At 42.1% G+C, this 17,503-nt stretch overlaps 2 protein-coding genes across 3 annotated transcripts in view; one reads left to right on the forward strand and one right to left on the reverse strand.

Annotated features, from left to right (window-relative positions):
• The window catches only part of RSF1 (remodeling and spacing factor 1), a 138,804-nt gene extending 127,910 nt beyond the window's left edge, over positions 1-10,894 (reverse strand). Inside the window, exon 1 of the mRNA XM_075546337.1 lies at positions 10,466-10,894. Coding sequence (XP_075402452.1) covers positions 10,466-10,655 — 190 coding nt within the window. The 5' untranslated portion in view covers positions 10,656-10,894. The remainder of the gene's footprint in view (positions 1-10,465) is intronic.
• Positions 10,895-11,087: 193 nt separating this feature from the next.
• The window catches only part of AAMDC (adipogenesis associated Mth938 domain containing), a 43,871-nt gene continuing 37,455 nt past the window's right edge, over positions 11,088-17,503 (forward strand). Inside the window, exon 1 of one of the 2 annotated variants that reach the window (XM_075546340.1) lies at positions 11,088-11,182. Coding sequence is in view for 1 of the 2 variants with exons in the window: in XM_075546339.1 (XP_075402454.1) it covers positions 11,332-11,388 (57 nt within the window). In the remaining variant the exon portion in view is untranslated. Of the gene's footprint in view, positions 11,183-11,230; positions 11,389-17,503 lie in introns of those variants that run through there. The other variant, XM_075546339.1, reaches the window with a different exon arrangement.

The following is a 17,503-nucleotide window of genomic DNA, read 5'->3' on the forward strand; positions in this document are numbered from 1 at the left end:
ATGATGGCAACAAATGTACAAATGTGCTTGATACATGTATGGATGTATTGTGATAAGAGCTGTATGAGTCCCCAATAAAATTATTTTAAAATAATAAAAATCTGGGGGGGGAGAAAATCAAGATACCACATTAATAATACAAAGGAAAACCACATGCAGAAAATTATTTGACAAAATCTAACATCCCTTCATGATAAAAAATACTCAATAAACTTAGAAGGGAAATTCTCCAACAGGATAAGGAGCATTTATAGAAAACCCACAGTCAACATCTTACTCAATTGAGAAAAACTGAGAGCTTTCTCCTTAAGATTAGGAATAAATTTTGAGACTGATGAGGGCAACGAATATATAAGGGTGCTTTACTCAATTTATGTATGTCTGGATTGTGATAAGAGTTTATGAACCCCAATAAAATGATTTGTATTAAAAAAGATTATGAATTAAAAAAATTTTTAATAAAGATCAGGAATAAAGCAAGAATGATAGCTCTCACCACTGATATTCAATGTTGTACTGGAAGTCCGAGCCAGAGCCATCAGACAAGAAAAAGAAAGGTATACAAATTGAAAAGGTAAAAGTTCTATTATCCCTGTTCACATACCACAAGACTCTATATGTAAAAATGCCATAGAAGCGATAAGAAAGCTACTAGAGATAATTCAGCAAAGATACGAGAGCAACAAACAAACCTGTTGGGTTTCTAGCAATCTGAAAAAAAAAAAAGTGAAGAAAACAATTCCATTTCCAATAGCATCTATGGGAACAAAATACCTAGGAATAAATTTAACTACAAAAGTGCAAGACTTCTACCCAGAAAACCAAAATCCATTACTGAAAGAAATGAAGACTTAAATAGAAAAATATTTTGTGTCCATAGACTGGAAGGCAATATGTCAATATACCTAGAGCAATCTATAGGTTTATGCAATATCCATCAAAATGCCAACAGCCTATCTTGCAGAAATAGAAAAGCCAGTGATCAAATTTATATGGAATAAAACAAGCGCAAATAGCAAAAGCAATCTTGAAAAAGATGAACAGATTAGGAGGACTCCAATTTCCCAATCTCAAAACATATTCCTTTGATAAAAGACTGTTCTTTAGAGGTGTGTATATTCTCAGCCAACCTCAAACTAAGCCCATCTTTAAAGAGTAAAAAAGTATATACTCCTCTTGAAAAACAACTGTTAGAGAAAACGTGTGAGTAGGGTGCTGAAAATGACACAAAACCTGTTTGTCTTCATTTATCTACACCCCACTATCATTCAAAACTTACTGAGTGTCAACTCACAGTGACACTATAAAACCTTAAGGGGAAAAAAAGACTTCATGGGAGTAAGAAGTCCCATCTTCCTCCAAAGAAGTGGCAGATAGTTTCAAGCTGCCAACCTTTCAGATTGAAGCCTGACTCATTACCACTACACCACAGGGGTTGCCATCATCATCCATTTGAGACAAAAGGATCAAATCTGCACAAGGTGGAACTGTGAGGACAAAAAGGAAATTGGAAGAAAGCCTGGTGAGGCAAATGGTTAAAGAGCACTCAGATGGCTTATCAAAAGGAGAACAGTTTAAACGCATCAATTTGCAGGAGAAAAGACTAGGTGATCAGTGAAAATTACGGCCTAGAAAACCTTTTGGAGTAATTCAACTCTTCTGCTCTGCTCCAAGGAGTGACTAAGAGGAAGAGCTTTAAGGGCATACAACAGTCAACAAGGCAGATGGTGGGGGGAGGGGGGGCACACACTGGAAAACCCAACACTTCCATTTGGCACACTATTTTCTAATCTAAAGTTTGTCTAAACATTTTTTAGGGGATCTGATAAATTTAGCATTTGGATGGGCTTCTTGATGATCTCCAATGGTAAACTATATGAGAGGGAACACTCCCCCGCCCCCCCAAAAAACTGAATTTTTTTCCAAAGAGAAGTATTAACAACCTTGTCTCCTTGAAAGTATTCTCCATAGAGTAGAGGGTGATATGGTTGTAAAGGAGGAACCGATTACAAGGATATACATGTGACCTCCTCCCTGGGGGACGAACAGAAAAGGGGGTGAAGGGAGACGCCGGATAGGGCAAGATATGATAAAATAATAATCTATAAATTACCAAGGGCTCATGAGGGAGGGGGGAGCGGGGAGGGAGGGGGCAAAAAAAGAGGACCTGATGCAAAGGGCTTAAGTGGAGAGCAAATGCTTTGAAAATGATTAGGGCAAAGAATGTACAGATGTACTTTATACAATTGATGTATGTATATGTATGGATTGTGATAAGAGTTGTATGAGTCCCTAATAAAATGTTTAAGAAATAAATTAATTATTTTTTTAAAGTATTCTCCATTACACTTAATACATTTGTCAATTCTATGATTCTATTCTTGGAAACATTTTTCAAATTCATCTGTTTGGTTAGCTGACAGCACCTCCCTCATTTTTTTCTTCACCTCTTCAAATCACTGTCCTTTCATGTCCCTCGGCATTCATGGAAATAAAAAGTCACAGGGAGCAAAGTCAGGAGTGAGATGCTTGGGGCAAGAGAGGGATTCTGGTTTTTGCCCAAAATTGGCAAACTGAGATGGCTGGGTAAGCAGGTGCATGCATTGTAGTGGTGACAAAACCTGTCCCTCATCTGCCACAAATCAGGCCTTTTTTGCTGCACACTATTATGCAATCTTTTCAGAACCTCTAAACAGAAATCTTTATTAACAGTGTGACCTGGTAGAACAATCTCTAAGTGCATTAAGAGTCAACGTTTTCATCCATTTAGGAAGTTGACACTTGTCCACGAGGTTTGTCATTAATTGACATTTCCCCTTATTGAAAGGAGAAAACCACTCATCCACTTGAGTTCTTCCCATAGTGTTGTCCTTTATAGCTGTTCAACATCACAGCAGTTTCTGAGGCATGCACTTTCCGCCCACCGTCCAGCCCCCAGCAGGAAACAGAAGTTCACATCTGCACACTGTACTCTTAAATCAGCTGTAACAAAAACTGTGGTGCAGGCAAAACATGCTTTTACCAGACAATTCACTGTGACCAGAGAGAACCTTCCCAGGAGATGCCCACTGGTGGACTAACTCAGAGTGAGTTTCTACATTCTCACCCAGAGGGAAAAATGTGTACTACAAAGCTCTGCTCTCCAGTGCCAGGTTTGCAGGGGAACCACCCTCATATATACACTGGAAATTAATCCCTGCATCTTTGTTTCTTCTCTGTAAAATAGAGATAAAAACATATGCAAAAGTCCCTTCTTCCTAGCCCCATAAGTCTCAATCTCTAGAGCAGAAGTTGCCAAACTTCCAGGTTTATGACACTCAATACCATAATTTTGGCTGTTTTCAGTAACCCTAGGCCAAATAATAAATAATAACAGTTCCATTTGCTTGCTTAATAAATATTTGGGAGGAAATCTAAATGAATTGAAAAAGAACAATTTTATTTTACTCTTCACTGGATCTCAGCCAAAAGACTGAGAAGCGGTCAATTTTACTTTACTTTACTTTATTCTTAATAGTCACAACTAGAGAAGACCACATGGCCGGCCCTACCATGGGACACAACATTCCTCACTGACCCATAGCCCTACAGGGGACAACACTGGAGACACAGTGTGAGAACTGCGCCCGATCTGATCCTGCCACACCGAGGCAAAACATCAAGGACAACAAGGGAACAGAGCAGTGAGGTCGCAAGGGAACGCCGGAGGTGGACTTTGGGGCCAGGGCTTGGTGCCCCAACAGACTGGACTGGAAAACACTACTTAAGGCCAACAAACAGTCTTTGAACTAACTACAAGCTTTTCTTTCTTGGTGTGTTTTGTTGTTTTTTGTCATTGGTTTGGTGTTTTGTTGTATATTGTTACTTGGTTTTGCTCTGTCTTGTTTTTGTGCATGTTATTATCTCTGCAGATCTGTCTAAATAAGATAGGCTGGATGAACAACCTGGAGGAGAAAACAACAGGACCGACAGTTCCGGGAGGACATGGGAGAGTGGGAGGTGGGGGAAAAGTTAGTGGTGTTAACAAACCCAGGGAGAAGGGAACAAGTGATCCAAACCAGTGGTGAGGAGTGTGTAGGAGGCTTGGTAGGGTGTGATGAAGGGTAATGTAATCAAGAGGAATTACTGAAACCCAAATGAAGACTGAGCATGATAGTGGGACAAGAGGAAAGTAAAAGGAAATAGAGGAAAGAGCTAGGAGGCAAAGGGCATTTATAGAGGTGTAAATAAAGGCATGTACATATGTAAATATATTTATATATGAGGATGGGGAAATCGATCATGTGCATATACTTATAGATTTAGTATTACGGTAGCAGGTGGACATTGGACCTCTACTCAAGTACTCCTTCAATGCAAGAATACTTAGTTCTATTAAACTGGCATTCTATGATGCTCAACTTCCCAACACAATCACTGAAGACAAAGCGGGTGAATAAGCAAATGTGAAGAAAGCTGATGGCGCCCAGCTACCAAAAGATATAGCATCAGGGGTCTTAAAGGCTTGAAGGTAAACAAGCGGCCATCTAGCTCAGAAGGAACAAAGCCCACATGGAAGAACACCAGCCTGTGCGAACACAGGGTGTCAAAGGGATCAGGTATCAGGCATCATTAGAACAAAAAATCATATCATTGTGAATGAGGGAGGGAGTGCAGGGTGGAGACCCAAAGCCCACCAGTAGGTAATTGGACATCCCCTTACAGAAGGGTCTTGGGGAGAAGAGCCAGTTAGGGTGAGATGTAGCAATGATGAAACATAAAACTTTCCTCTAGAGCAGCAAGTCCACAGAGAGGACAACATGGCTGGCCCCACTATGGGACATGATGCCCCTCACTGACCCATGGCGCTACAGGGGACAGCACCAGAGACATAGTGTGGGAATTGCACCTGACCTGATCCCACCACACCAAGGTGAAGCGCTGGGGGAGTGCAGCAGAACAGCGGGGGAATGGGGCGGTGGGGTCCCCAGGGAGTGGACTTTGGGGCCAGGGCATGGTGCCCCAACAGACAGGACTGGGAAAGACTCCTAAGGGCCAACGAACAATCCTTGAACTGAAAAAAAAAAAACCTTTTCTCTAGTTCCTGAATGTTCCCCCTCCCGCCCCGTCATGATCTCAATTCTACCTTACAAATCTGGCTGGACCAGAGAATGTGCACTGATACATACAGGAACTGGAAACACAGGGAATCCAGGACAGATGATCCTATCAGGACCAGTGGTGTGAGTGGCGATACTGGGAGGGTGGAGGGAGGGTGGGTTGGAATGGGGGAACCGATAGCAAGGATCTACATATGACCTCCTCCCTGGGGGATGGACAACAGAAAAGTGGGTGAAGGGAGACATCGGACAGGGCAAGATATGACAAAATACTTTTTTATAAATTATAAAGGGCTCATGAGGGAGGGGGTAGCAGAGAGTGAGGGAGAAAAATGAGGAGCGGAGGCCATGGGGCTTAGGTGGAGAGTAAATGTTTTGAGAATGATGAGGGCAATGAATGTGCAATGGTGCTTTAAACAATTCATGTATGTATGGATTGTGCTAAGAGTTGTATGAGCCCCTAATAAAGTGATTTTAAAAAATAGTCACAACTACTTCATGGAACGTGTGTTCCTGTTAAGTGCTGCAGTTTCTCAAACCTTGGAATCAGATTGGGCTTACCATACCCACATCCTGATTTATACTGATTTCCTGCAGCACTTGCAGAGAACTCATTTTAAATTTAATTTATTTGAATTGTAAATAAAATTCATTTATTTCTAAACAGAAAGAAGGAAAGAGCCTAGGGTGCCGGCAATCCCACAAATGTTAGGTAATTTAATATTGAAACCATGTTCAATACAGTACATCTCAAACTAGTGTTCATTTGGCAACCAACAGATGTCAGGTATCACTGTATCTATCTGGAAATTTATAATCTCCAAAAGTGGAGCCTTGAGTTCCAACAGTGCCCTGGGGGTACCTTGTTGCAGTTTGGAAACCACAGTACTATAGCAATGTATTACATAATTTAGTGGCTTTGAACTGAGATCTGGTTTGGAAATCAGAATCTACCAGTTAACTAGGTAACTCAGTTTCTATGCCTGTCAAATAGGCATAATAGTACCAACCTCAGAAAATAGTTGTGAGAAATGATGAGCTAATGCAAATGTTCATTAAGCAGTATTCATCATTATGTGTTGAGAAGTCTGGTGGCATGTGAGTTAAGCATAGGTTGGTGGCTCAAACTCATCAGTAGGGCCAAGGGAGAAAGATGAGGCTGTCTGCTTCGGCAAAGATTTACAGCCATGGAAATCCTATCTATATAAGGTTAAACTAGAGTTAAAACCCACTGGAAGGCAATGATTTGGCTTGGATTTTTTATTATTATGGCATTAAGACAAAACAAGTAGTTTATGAAACCAAAGTTCATAATTGGGTGGGGCAGGAGTCTAAACTGAAGACTCAATATCAATTAAAACTTAAAAATAAATCTTTAAAAAGTTCATAAAAGTGCTATGAGACAGACAATACAGAGAATGCTTTCATTCTCCAAAGGATGTATATAATCATGCTGATACACCTATCATAATAACTATTAAGGAAAAAGTATTAAACTGACAGCTCAGAACAATATACTTTTAAGAGTTACCTCTTAAAGGTTACTCATACTAAGCTAAAGTTCTATAAATTAGGTTTCTGTACATGGCCCAGAGAGTTGTCTTCAAAAATAATATATAGGGAGAATTTATTCATTTATAGCACAGAATTTTCACCACCATATTCCCCAATAATGGTTCAATAATATACTTGTATTCAATTTAGTTAACAATTTAATTCCAAATGCACCCATGTACCTTTTTTATCTGACCAGCATCTTTTAGGAAATAAATTGAGAATATTTATAAAGTTTTGATTTTATGAAAGACTTTTTAATAATTATTTTATTTGATTCTCAAGTACTATTACTATTTACTGAAGAAATGAAGGTCCACAGAGATTAAATTACCTGCCGTACATACTACACATCACATTGTTCAACAATAATAACATATAGCTTCTCAAATGTGGTAAAGAAAACTGATGGTGCCCGGCTATCAAAAGATACAGCATCTGGGGTCTTAAAGACTTGAAAATAAACAAGCGGCCATCTAGCGTGCAACAAAGCCCACATGGATCACCAGCCTGTGTGTTCAGGAGGGGTCAAAGGGATAAGGTATCAGGCACAAAAGAACAAAAACATAATATTGTGAATGAGGGGGAGTGCAGGGTGGGGACCCAAAGCCCATTTGTAGGCAACTAGACATCCCCTTATGGAAGGGTCGCCAGGAGGAGAGGAGCCAGTCAGGGTGCAGTGTAGCAATGATGAAACATAAAACTTTCCTCTACTTCCTAAATGTTTCCTCCCCACCCACTATCATGATCCCAATTCTACCTTACAAATCCAGCAAGACCAGAGGATGTACACTGGTACAGATGGGAACTGGGAACAGAGGGAATCCAGGGTGGATGATCCCTTCAGGATCAGTGATGAGAGTGGCAATACCGGGACAGTAGAGGGAAGGTGGGGTAGATAGGGGGAACCAATTATAAGGATCTACATATAACCTCCTCCCTGGGGAATGGACAACAGAAAAGTGGGTGAAGGGAGATGTCAGACAGTGTAAGATATGACAAAACAATAATTATAAATTATCAAGAATTCATGAAGGAGGGGGGAGTAGAGAGGGAAGGAGGCAAATGAGGAGCTGATGCCAGGGGCTTAAGTGGAGAGCAAATGTTTTGAGAATGATGAGGGTAACGAACGTACAAATGTGCTTTATACAATTGATGTTATGTATGGATTGTGATAAGAGTTGTATGAGCCCCCAATAAAATGAATTAAAAAAAAAACAAACAACCAACTGTTACTTAAGTCATTTGAAGAAATTTCATTTCCATGATTGCTAAGAAGCAAAAATTTGTAATTTGCCTAGATTTTCCCTGGTTATTCAATTATGTACCCTGTTATTCAATAAAGCTTGAAGTAAGGTCACACATGAAAAAACAAAACATACGGCTTCTAACTCTTTCTAGGATAACACAACACCTTCCTAATAAGACTCTGTTCCAACCTTGCTAACTGGACCAGGATTGTTTTACCAGTGATTACAAGTAGGTTGACCATATTTTTTTCTTCCTCCTATACAGTAGCTGCATTTCACCAGCACACCTTCCATTTGCCAAGCACCTTGAACCATGTAACATTAATAACTAGTCTCACATCACCTTATAACAGGAACTATAAATCCCCTTTAGAAAGATATGAACAGTTAACCTCAAGGTCAGCAGTTCAAATTCACCAGCTGCTCCATGGGAGAAAGATGAAACTTTCTACTTCCATAAAGAGTTAGTCTCGGAAATCCACAGGGGCAGTTCTACAGGGTCACTTAGTCAGAAGTAAGCCTATGGCAGTGAGTCTGATTTAAAGGAGCTAAATGATTCCTCTATGCACAGATTCATTCCCATTTTCTACTTAACTGGTGACCCACTATTCAACTCTGAATAGAAAGATAACATGAAGTATTTATTTTCCCTTCTGGTAATAATATCAAATAGTGGCCAAAATACTATAGAACTGAAGCAGCAAGCAATTCTGTATAGCACCCAAAATACAATGCCAGTCAGAACGCTTACTCCTGACTTTGCATTGGTTCAAGAGAATTTCAAAAACAATTTACCTACAATCCTTTTCTCCAAATCCCCTTATTTCTTTCTCTGGTAAACATTACTATCATGCCGAAGGTATTCTAAAAAAGCTACCAAGGGATTGTACTTCACAATGACTCCTTCCTTAAAAATAGACCATGAATACAACTCCTTAATGAAAATACATTAGGAAGCTTAATTTTTAAAGAAATAATGCACTAAGTCTTTATGACATGTACTTAATCATCCTCCTAATTGATAGCATTATAAAAATCAACCTTTTATATATGCCAGGATTAAGGGTGCAGGAAAGGAGGGCAGTCCTCGCTTATAATTGCTATATTAACTTGAGACTTTGGTAATCATAACTTCATATTCTCTATTGGTAACATTTTGAAGCATCTCACACGTAGGCCCTTCCTCACAATACAAATATATTCTGTTCATGGAAACATCTTCATCTCCATGGATAATGGAAGAGTAACCACGCTTTCCCGCAAAGTAAACTGGTAGGTCTTGTACAACACTCAGTTCACTTTGGCCGCCGAATACAAGGGCTATTCCCAGATAAGGCAATGCTCAGAACACAATCAAAAAACCCTCTCTGATGGATGACATGCGGCAGAATAGATGGGCACAGATCAAGAATAAATAGCGGGAGACGGTGTATGTGCTCAGTTAGAAGGCTGGCGGCAGCAGCCACAACACCGGGATGCTCCGGCGAAAGAACCAGCGGCAGCAGGAAGTTTCAATGGGGCCGGGCGGAGCATGCGCCCTGCAACCGCACGGTGGCCTTATGTGGAAGGAGCACCACTTGCGAACACCAATAATAGACCAGCGGCACCAGAGAGAAACAGGAGCAACAAGCACCTTCTTCAACTGTTTCCCCTACATCTGAGCCCCTCCTCCAGCCTACAGACAAGCCACCCCACCCTACCCTGCCCTGCCCTGCAAACGAGGGGGGGGGGTGACTTCTCCTAAACCCTGCTGCCAGGATGATGGGGGAAGGGAATGGGGAAAGTGAGGAGATGCTTTTCTATTACGTATTTGGGGGGAGGTGAGGGGGGAAGACGAAAGCTTTGGGGGAGGAGGAATTAACCCTCTATCCTCCTAGGTGGTGGAAAAGCTGAAACGATCTTAGCCCCCAACATGAGGATGGAGGACTCCCACCTCCCCAATAGGGGAGGAGCCGACCTCACAACTCGGAAGAAGGGGTTTGGGGGCGTTAAAGCAGTCCTTGAGGGGAAGGGGCGAAAGATAAGAGAACCGACTCTCACGGGGGGAGGTCCCATCAGTGGGAGGGAGAGTTGCAGTGTCCGCGGGCTCCCGCCCACCCAGGTGGAGGAACGCAGGGGACGCCCCAGAAAGATGGGCTCAGGCTCCCCCGAGACGGGGAGGTTGGTGGGAGGAATAGAGAGCGAGGGAGGGAGGAGAAAAGCGCAAAGCTGGCCGGAACCTCTGCGCTCCCCTTCCCCCGCCACCAAGAGGGAGAAGGGGGGGTGGCTGGAAATCAAGCACAGACGTGGTGGAGCAGCCCCCCGCGCGGCCAAGGAGCACAATGACCCCCTCCCCACCCCACACTGAGGGGCTTTGCCCCCCACCTCCGCACCCCGCCGGCCGGGTGGCCCTAGGGGGCCCCCGCCCCGCCTCCCTCAGCTAACACCCCGAGAAAAGGGCGAAAAAGAAGGGTCGGGCGGAGCCCCTGGGCAGGGCTGCGAAGGCCCAGGGTGTCCGTAAAAAGCCGAGAGCAGGTACGCGCCTGGGCCGCTTCCCGCCGGGCTTTCAGGCCCCTCGCTTACCTTCTCCGTTGCCGACGTCCGGCGGCGGCGCCTGCAGGACCCGCTCCAGCTCCGGGAACGGCAATTCAGGCAGGTCGAGCAGCGGCCCATATCGCTCCAAGAAAGAGCAGACTACGGCAAAGTTGGGGCACGAACCTGGGCAGCCCGGAGGAGCCATCGCCGCCGCCGCCGCCGCTGCCGCCGCCGCCATTTTGAACTGGAGGATGGAGGAGGAGGCGCTGGGGGGGCGAGGGGGAGTGCGGGTGTCGGGGGTGGCAAGGTGGTCTTGCGGACGACAGGAGGCGCTATCGAGTGGGTTGCCCTGCGGACCCGAGCGTCTCCGGGACGGCGTCGCGATCCCAGAATACAACGGAGTCCCGGAGCAGTCGAGAACCGAGTCAGGCGGGAGAAAGAGAGGCACTCTGTGCCTTTCACTTTCCTCCCAGTACCTCACCCCTCCCACTTCGGGTTCGCCACGGCCTCGTGTGACAGGGGGAATGAAAACAAGGGAAGCCGGGCGAGGAGGCGGGCTAGAAGCGGGAGAGGCGGGACTTTTCAGGGACGGTGGCCAATCAACTTGCAGGGGGCGGGGTTTCTTGCTCTGAGTGGTCGAGAGGCTTTTTCGGGGCGGGGCGTGTGAGAGGGGCGGGGAGCGCGCCGCCGAGTGGTTGTTGAACACACTGAGGTGAGCGGTAAAGCACGGAAACGTTTGCGCTAGCGATTCCGGTGGAGATTTCGGTGAGTTTTGAGGGGACCCTGGAGAACTGGAGTGGAACTACAAAATGGTGACGGAAATCGAGGATATTAGCAAATGGAGAGTAGAGGGGGGAAAAGCAAGACTTTGGGAGGATGTTAGAAAGAAAGAGTCTGAGACACCAAACTGTCGGATGACGAGGACACCGGAGGAACGGGTTTGTCCTGGGGACCCTGTGGGAGTCACGAGGGTAAGAGGGGACTGGGTTCTTCTCAGGAACTGGGGTGTTAGGGAAGGGGCCTTTGTTGAGAGAACGTAATCTGAAGGTGGGTCAAGCTTCCGCTGAGGAGAAGCGCATGGTAAGAGACTTAGTGAAAAAGCAAAGTACCGTTTGTGGTAGGGGACGAGGTTCCACTTTGTTGGGGCACAGAAGTGACCACTCTCCCGCAAAGAATCCCAGAGAAAAACCACCAATCAACTGCAATGTAAAAGAGAATGTACAGCGTGGGAGGCAATAGGCAGAATGATTCGGAACCTGAGCTTTTAATTCAACCAGACTAAAGTGATCTCGTTGAATCTGCTGGAAAATTCGTTTCTTTAAACTTCTATAAATTGGACATAATGATAATAGCTACATAACAGAATTTTGAATTCACAGGAAATTGATTAGCATAATGCCTTGGTACATTGGAAGTACTTAAAAAATTTTGTTGCTATTGCTGGAAAAACCAAATTCAGCTATAAGAATTCAGCCCACAGTTCTAATTTGCGTACAATTTACTTATTTGTAAAATCTTCAAAGTGATACCTATCACCTAAAAAGGCTGTAAAGTACAAGCTATGTTTACAACAGCCGTGTTAGTGTTGTGGTTAAATACTTGACTGCTAACCAAAAGGTCAGCTGTTCGAACCCACCCCCCCCCCTTGGGTGGCAGCTATGGCTGATTGCTTTTGTGGAGATTTACATCCTTGGAAACTTTATGGGGTAATTGTGGATCGACGCGATGGCAACGGTTTAAAGTAATTTGTGAGTAAATGTGTAGGGAAATTTACGATTAAAGTAAGATACTATGTTAGCTGTGGTGAAGTTGGCTCATGACGCATGTTTAAACACTGTCCAGTCCTGTGCCATTCCCATGATAAGTTGCCCATCAGACCTAAAAGCCAGTTGCCACCAAGTGGTTTTACTAACTTTATGTCAAATGCCCAATAGTAAACAAAATATCTTTGTGAGTAATTTCTATGGAATCATCAAAACAAAAGGAAGATTTAATTACCTACCCTTGCTTTCTGTTTGCTTTCCCAGTACTCCAGTTCCCACTCTCCTGAGGTTGTAAAATAACAGTGGAAAGAAGAGGGGGAACCCTCTAGACCAGTGGTTCTCAACCTGTGGTCTTGACCCCTTTGGGGGTGGAACAACCTTTTCACAGGAGTTGTCCACCTAAGACCATCAGAAAAGACATAAATATTTCACAATATATAATTACATATTTTGTTGGTTTTTTTGGTTTTGTGATTAATCACTGTTTATGTTCAATTTGTAACAATGAAAATACATCCTGCATATCAGATACTTACATTAAGATTAGTAACAGCAGCAAAATTACGGTTATGAAGTAGCAGCGAGAATAATTTTATGGTTGGTGGTCTCTACAACATGAGGAACTGTATGAAAGGATCCCGGCATTAGGAAAGTTGAGAACCCCTGCTACAGATTATAATTTCCTTTTCTTAATGCCCACACTGTTATTCAAAGAGGACTGACAATGTTAGGGTTTCTGCCTCTTCTGATCCAGACTACCCTGGTATCAAAGTCCTTGGCCATCAGAGAGTTACATCCATTCATAGATAAGAGATGTGTTACTGTACTTGATTTCTCTAAGTCATGCCTCCACCAAGTCTCTTCTTGAAAAGAAAATAAATGACAACATACACTCCTGATTGGTACAGCCTTCTCCTTTTGCCTTGCTGGGATAAGAGACGAAGGATAGGCATTTGGTATCAGGTTAGTTATAACAACAACTCAGTGGCAGCTGGCTTTTTTGTCTACTCAGCAACTGATCCTGGGGATGGCATGGGATGGGGTAGTGTTTAGTTCCACTAAGCACGAGTCATGGGCCAACTGCATGGCAGCTAACAACAACATACTCATCTTCCTGTAATCATAAAAGAGATGACAAATCTAATGTCAATTTCGGGATTTAAGTAATAGGGTTAATATGTATGTTGAACTAGAATGGAAACATTTTTTAAAGCTTTTTTATAAACCTGTAATTGATTTATTGCCACTTCTCTGAAGAGACCTTTAAGCAAGCATTAAATTATCTACACTCAATTTACCTTTGTTTAATAATTAAAAATGTCTTAAGATCAAATTTCATTAAAAAAGACTGAATCTGCTCAGTCAGAATTAATGACTAGTTTATTTTGAATTCCAAAAACTGAAAGGAAAAAAATGTTCATCAGCAGAAAAATGGAAAAAAAGTGATCTATTGCTGCAAAAGACTAGTACTTACAGTGATACATACCACTGATATGCACAGCAACATGTAAATTGCAAGAACAAGTTGAGTAAAAGGCTGCAGACATACATGAGCAGATACTGTATGATTCTGTCACTGCTACATATTTTTAATATCATCATATCCTGTATCAATGTTTTGTTGTTGCTGTGATTTAGGTGAGGAGCATGTTCACTTTTCATTCCATAATTCACACATTTTCTTGTTTGTTTCATAACATTAGTTTCAGTCCTCTCAACATAATGGCATTCTTCCTAACTTGTCTGTGGGTTCCCTGTTTCCATTTGCCTTTCTTTCCTGCCCCTTTCTCCCTTCTGAGCTTTGATTTTAAGCCAATGCTGCCCTTTTGATTGTTCCGTGAAGTCACTTTCTCACAGGTGTTGTTCACGTCATAGGTCTGTTTACTGTTTGACTGAAAAGTAATCCCCAGGGATAGGTTCATTTCTGGGTTTGAAGGGTGTTCAAAGGCTATAGTTTCAGGGGTTCAATCAGGCTCTATTAGACCAGTACGTATGGTCTTTTTTATTACTTTAAATTTTGTTCTACACTTTTCTTCCACTCTGTCCAGGACTTTCCTTCTTTTGTGATCTTAATCAGAGTAACCAGCTGTGGTGGCCAACTACTGTCTAGTTCTTCTGGTCTCTTGAGTAGTAGAGGCTACAGTGCACATGAGCCATTAGGCCTTTACACTAACTGCTTCTGCATTTCTGATTTTCTGTACTCTCCTTTGCTCCAGCTGGATATAAAACAAGTTACATTTTACATGGCCACTTGAAAAATTTTAAGACCCCATTTGCTACTCACAAAAGTAGAATGTAAACCCCCTCCCAGGGAAATGGACAATGGAAAAGTGGGTGACGGGAGACATCGATCAGTGCAGGACATGGAAAAAATTTTTATAAATTATCGAGCGTTCATGAGGGAGGGAGGCTGGGGGAGGAAGGAAATGAGCCAATACCAAGGGCTCAAGTAGAAAGAAAACATTTAAAAATGATTTTTTTTTAATGATGATGGCAATAAATATACAAATGTGCTTGACACAATGTATGTATGTATGGGTTGTGATTAAAGCTGTACAGCCCCCAATAAAATGATTTTTTAAACTAGAATGTAAAATACTGTCTTTATAGAATGTATTATAATACCATTTTACCTAAATAGTCTCAAAAACTATAGTCCTAAACTCCCAAGCACCGTGACTTACTCCATCAAGGTGTTTCCTTGAGAGACTAAACACCTTGCTAAGAAGTTTGCATAACTTTGTCCCGTCTATGCTTTATTGTACATGGATATATTTGCAGCGCATGCAAATACATATGTGAAAACAACCTCTGCCTAGTCTATATATACTCATAGACATAGGCTCATTCACCTTCCCACGCCTGTCCAGCTTCCATGTCTACCTGTGATCTACACTGGTTAAGTATTGTTTGTTGTTCACATTACTGAAGGGCTGTGTGTTTTTTAAATTATTATTTACCTCCGTTGCCTTTAACTCTTGTGGACGTCCTAGTATCTTCCTTTGCCCTTATCATATTATGCTGACCTCTCTATTGTAATGTTTTCTATCCTAACCCATTAGTGCGTTTTATGGAGTCATTGACTGGTCAAAACACACTTAGCTGCTAGAAAGTTAGAGGCTCATTGTCTACTCAGATGTGGCTTAAAAGAAAAGCTGGTTTATCTACTTCAAAAACCCTGAAGAGTACATTGGATCATCATGATTCTTGGAATCAGCTCAGTGGCAACTGATTTGGTTAGTGGATTTTAAAATAAATTTGGTGATAACAAGAGAATTATATTAAAAGTGAAAAAGAATAAAAAATGAAATTGAAAATATTAGAGTATATTATATATAGTAAAGATATTTTATGACAAATATATTTCATGAAAATATATTTGTCATATGGGAGCAAAGGAAATGGTGTTAACAAACCCAGGGACAAGGGAACAACAAGTGATTCAAATCAGTGGTGAGGAGGGTATAAGAGGCCTGGTAGGACATGATCAAGGGTAATGTAACCAAGAGGAATTACTTTAACCCAAATGAAGGCTGAGCATGATGGTGGGACAAGAGGAAAGTAAAAGGATATAGAGGAAAGAGCTAGGAGGCAAAGGGCATTTATAGAGGTCTAAATAAAGGCATGTACATATGTAAATGTATTTATATATGAGGGTGATTAGGAAATAGATTTATGTGTACATATTTATAGGTTTCGTTTTAATGTAGCAGAAGGACATTGGGCTTCCACTCAAGTACTCCCTCAATGGAAGAATACTAAGTTCTATTAAACTGGCATTCCATGATGCTCACCTTCCCAATACAATCGCTGAAGACAAAGCAGATACATAAGCAAATGTGAAGAAAGCTGATGGTGCCCAGCTATCCAAAGATATAGCATCTGGGGTCTTAAAGGCTTGAAGGTAAACAAATGGCCATCTAGCTCAGAAGCAACAAAGCCCACATGGAAGAAGCACACCAGCCTATGTGATTACGAGGTGCCGGAGGGATCAATTATCAGGCATCACAGAACAAAATATCATATCATTGTGTGATCACCTCCCTGATACGATCGCTGAAGACAAGCGGGTGCATAAGCAAATGTGGTAAAGAAAGCTGATGGTGCCCAGCTATCAAAAGATATAGCATCTGGGATCTTAAAGGCTTGAGGGTAAGCAAGCATCCATCTAGCTGAGAAGCAACAAAGCCCGCATGGAAGAAGCACACCACCCTGTGTGATCACGAGGTGTAGAAGAGATCAGTTATCAGGCATCAGAGAGCCAAAAATCATATCATTGTGAATAAGGGGGAGTGCAGAGTGGGGACCCAAAACCCATCTGTAGGCAACTGGACATCCCCTTACAGAAGGGTCTCAGGGGAGGAGACAAGCCAGTCAGGGTGCAGTGTAGCAATGATGAAACATATAACTTTCCTCTAGCTCTTAAATGCTTCCTCCCCACCCACTATCATGATCCCAATTCTACCTTACAAATCTGGCTAGACCAGAGGATGTACACTAGTACAGATAGGAACTGGAAACACAGGGAATTCAGGGCAGATGATCCCTCAGGACCGGTGGTGAGAGTGGTGATACCAGGATGGTGTAGAGAAGGTGGGATCGAGGGGGGAACCGATTACAAGGATCTACATATGACCTCCTCCCTGGGAAACAGACAACAGAAAAGTGGGTAAAGGGAGATGTCAGACAAAATAATAATTTATAAATTATCAAGGGGGCAGCAGGGAAGGAGAGGGAAAAATGAGCTGATGCTAGGAGCTTAAGTGGAGACCGGTTGTTTTAAGAATGATGAGGATAACGAATGTACAAATGTGTTTTATACAATTGGTGTATGTATGGATTGTGATAAGAGTTGTATGATCCACCAATAAAATGATGAAAAAAATATTCCTTCAGATATATGCCTATATCAGAATCTTATGTGAAGTCTTGTCAGAAAATATATTTCTTGCTATGGCTCGGAGTCTAAACTTTAGACTGAGTTCAAAACGTATTGCCCTAACATTACATGTGAAGACAAATGAATGAAGTCAGTACCTGAATAAATTTGAAAACTGTATTTTTACGACTTATTATGACAAAGGCTATGGGCAGGGTAAAATGTGTTTTACCTCCACGTTCCTGAATGACCTGTTAGTATAAACACAGCAGATTTTGCACATTCATTATTCAGCAAAATCTTATATCAGGTTTGAGATAAACCTGTTTTTTACAAGGGACTTCAGAAAGTTCATTCAAAAATTCTATTCTCTTTCCATTCCATTTTTCCACAAACTTTTTGAAGGCCCCTCCTGTGTTTCTCTGATTTTGCTCTTCTAGAGAA

The sequence above is a fragment of the Tenrec ecaudatus genome, chromosome 4 (genome assembly GCF_050624435.1).
Source record: "Tenrec ecaudatus isolate mTenEca1 chromosome 4, mTenEca1.hap1, whole genome shotgun sequence".
NCBI classification, from domain to species: Eukaryota; Metazoa; Chordata; class Mammalia; order Afrosoricida; family Tenrecidae; genus Tenrec; species Tenrec ecaudatus.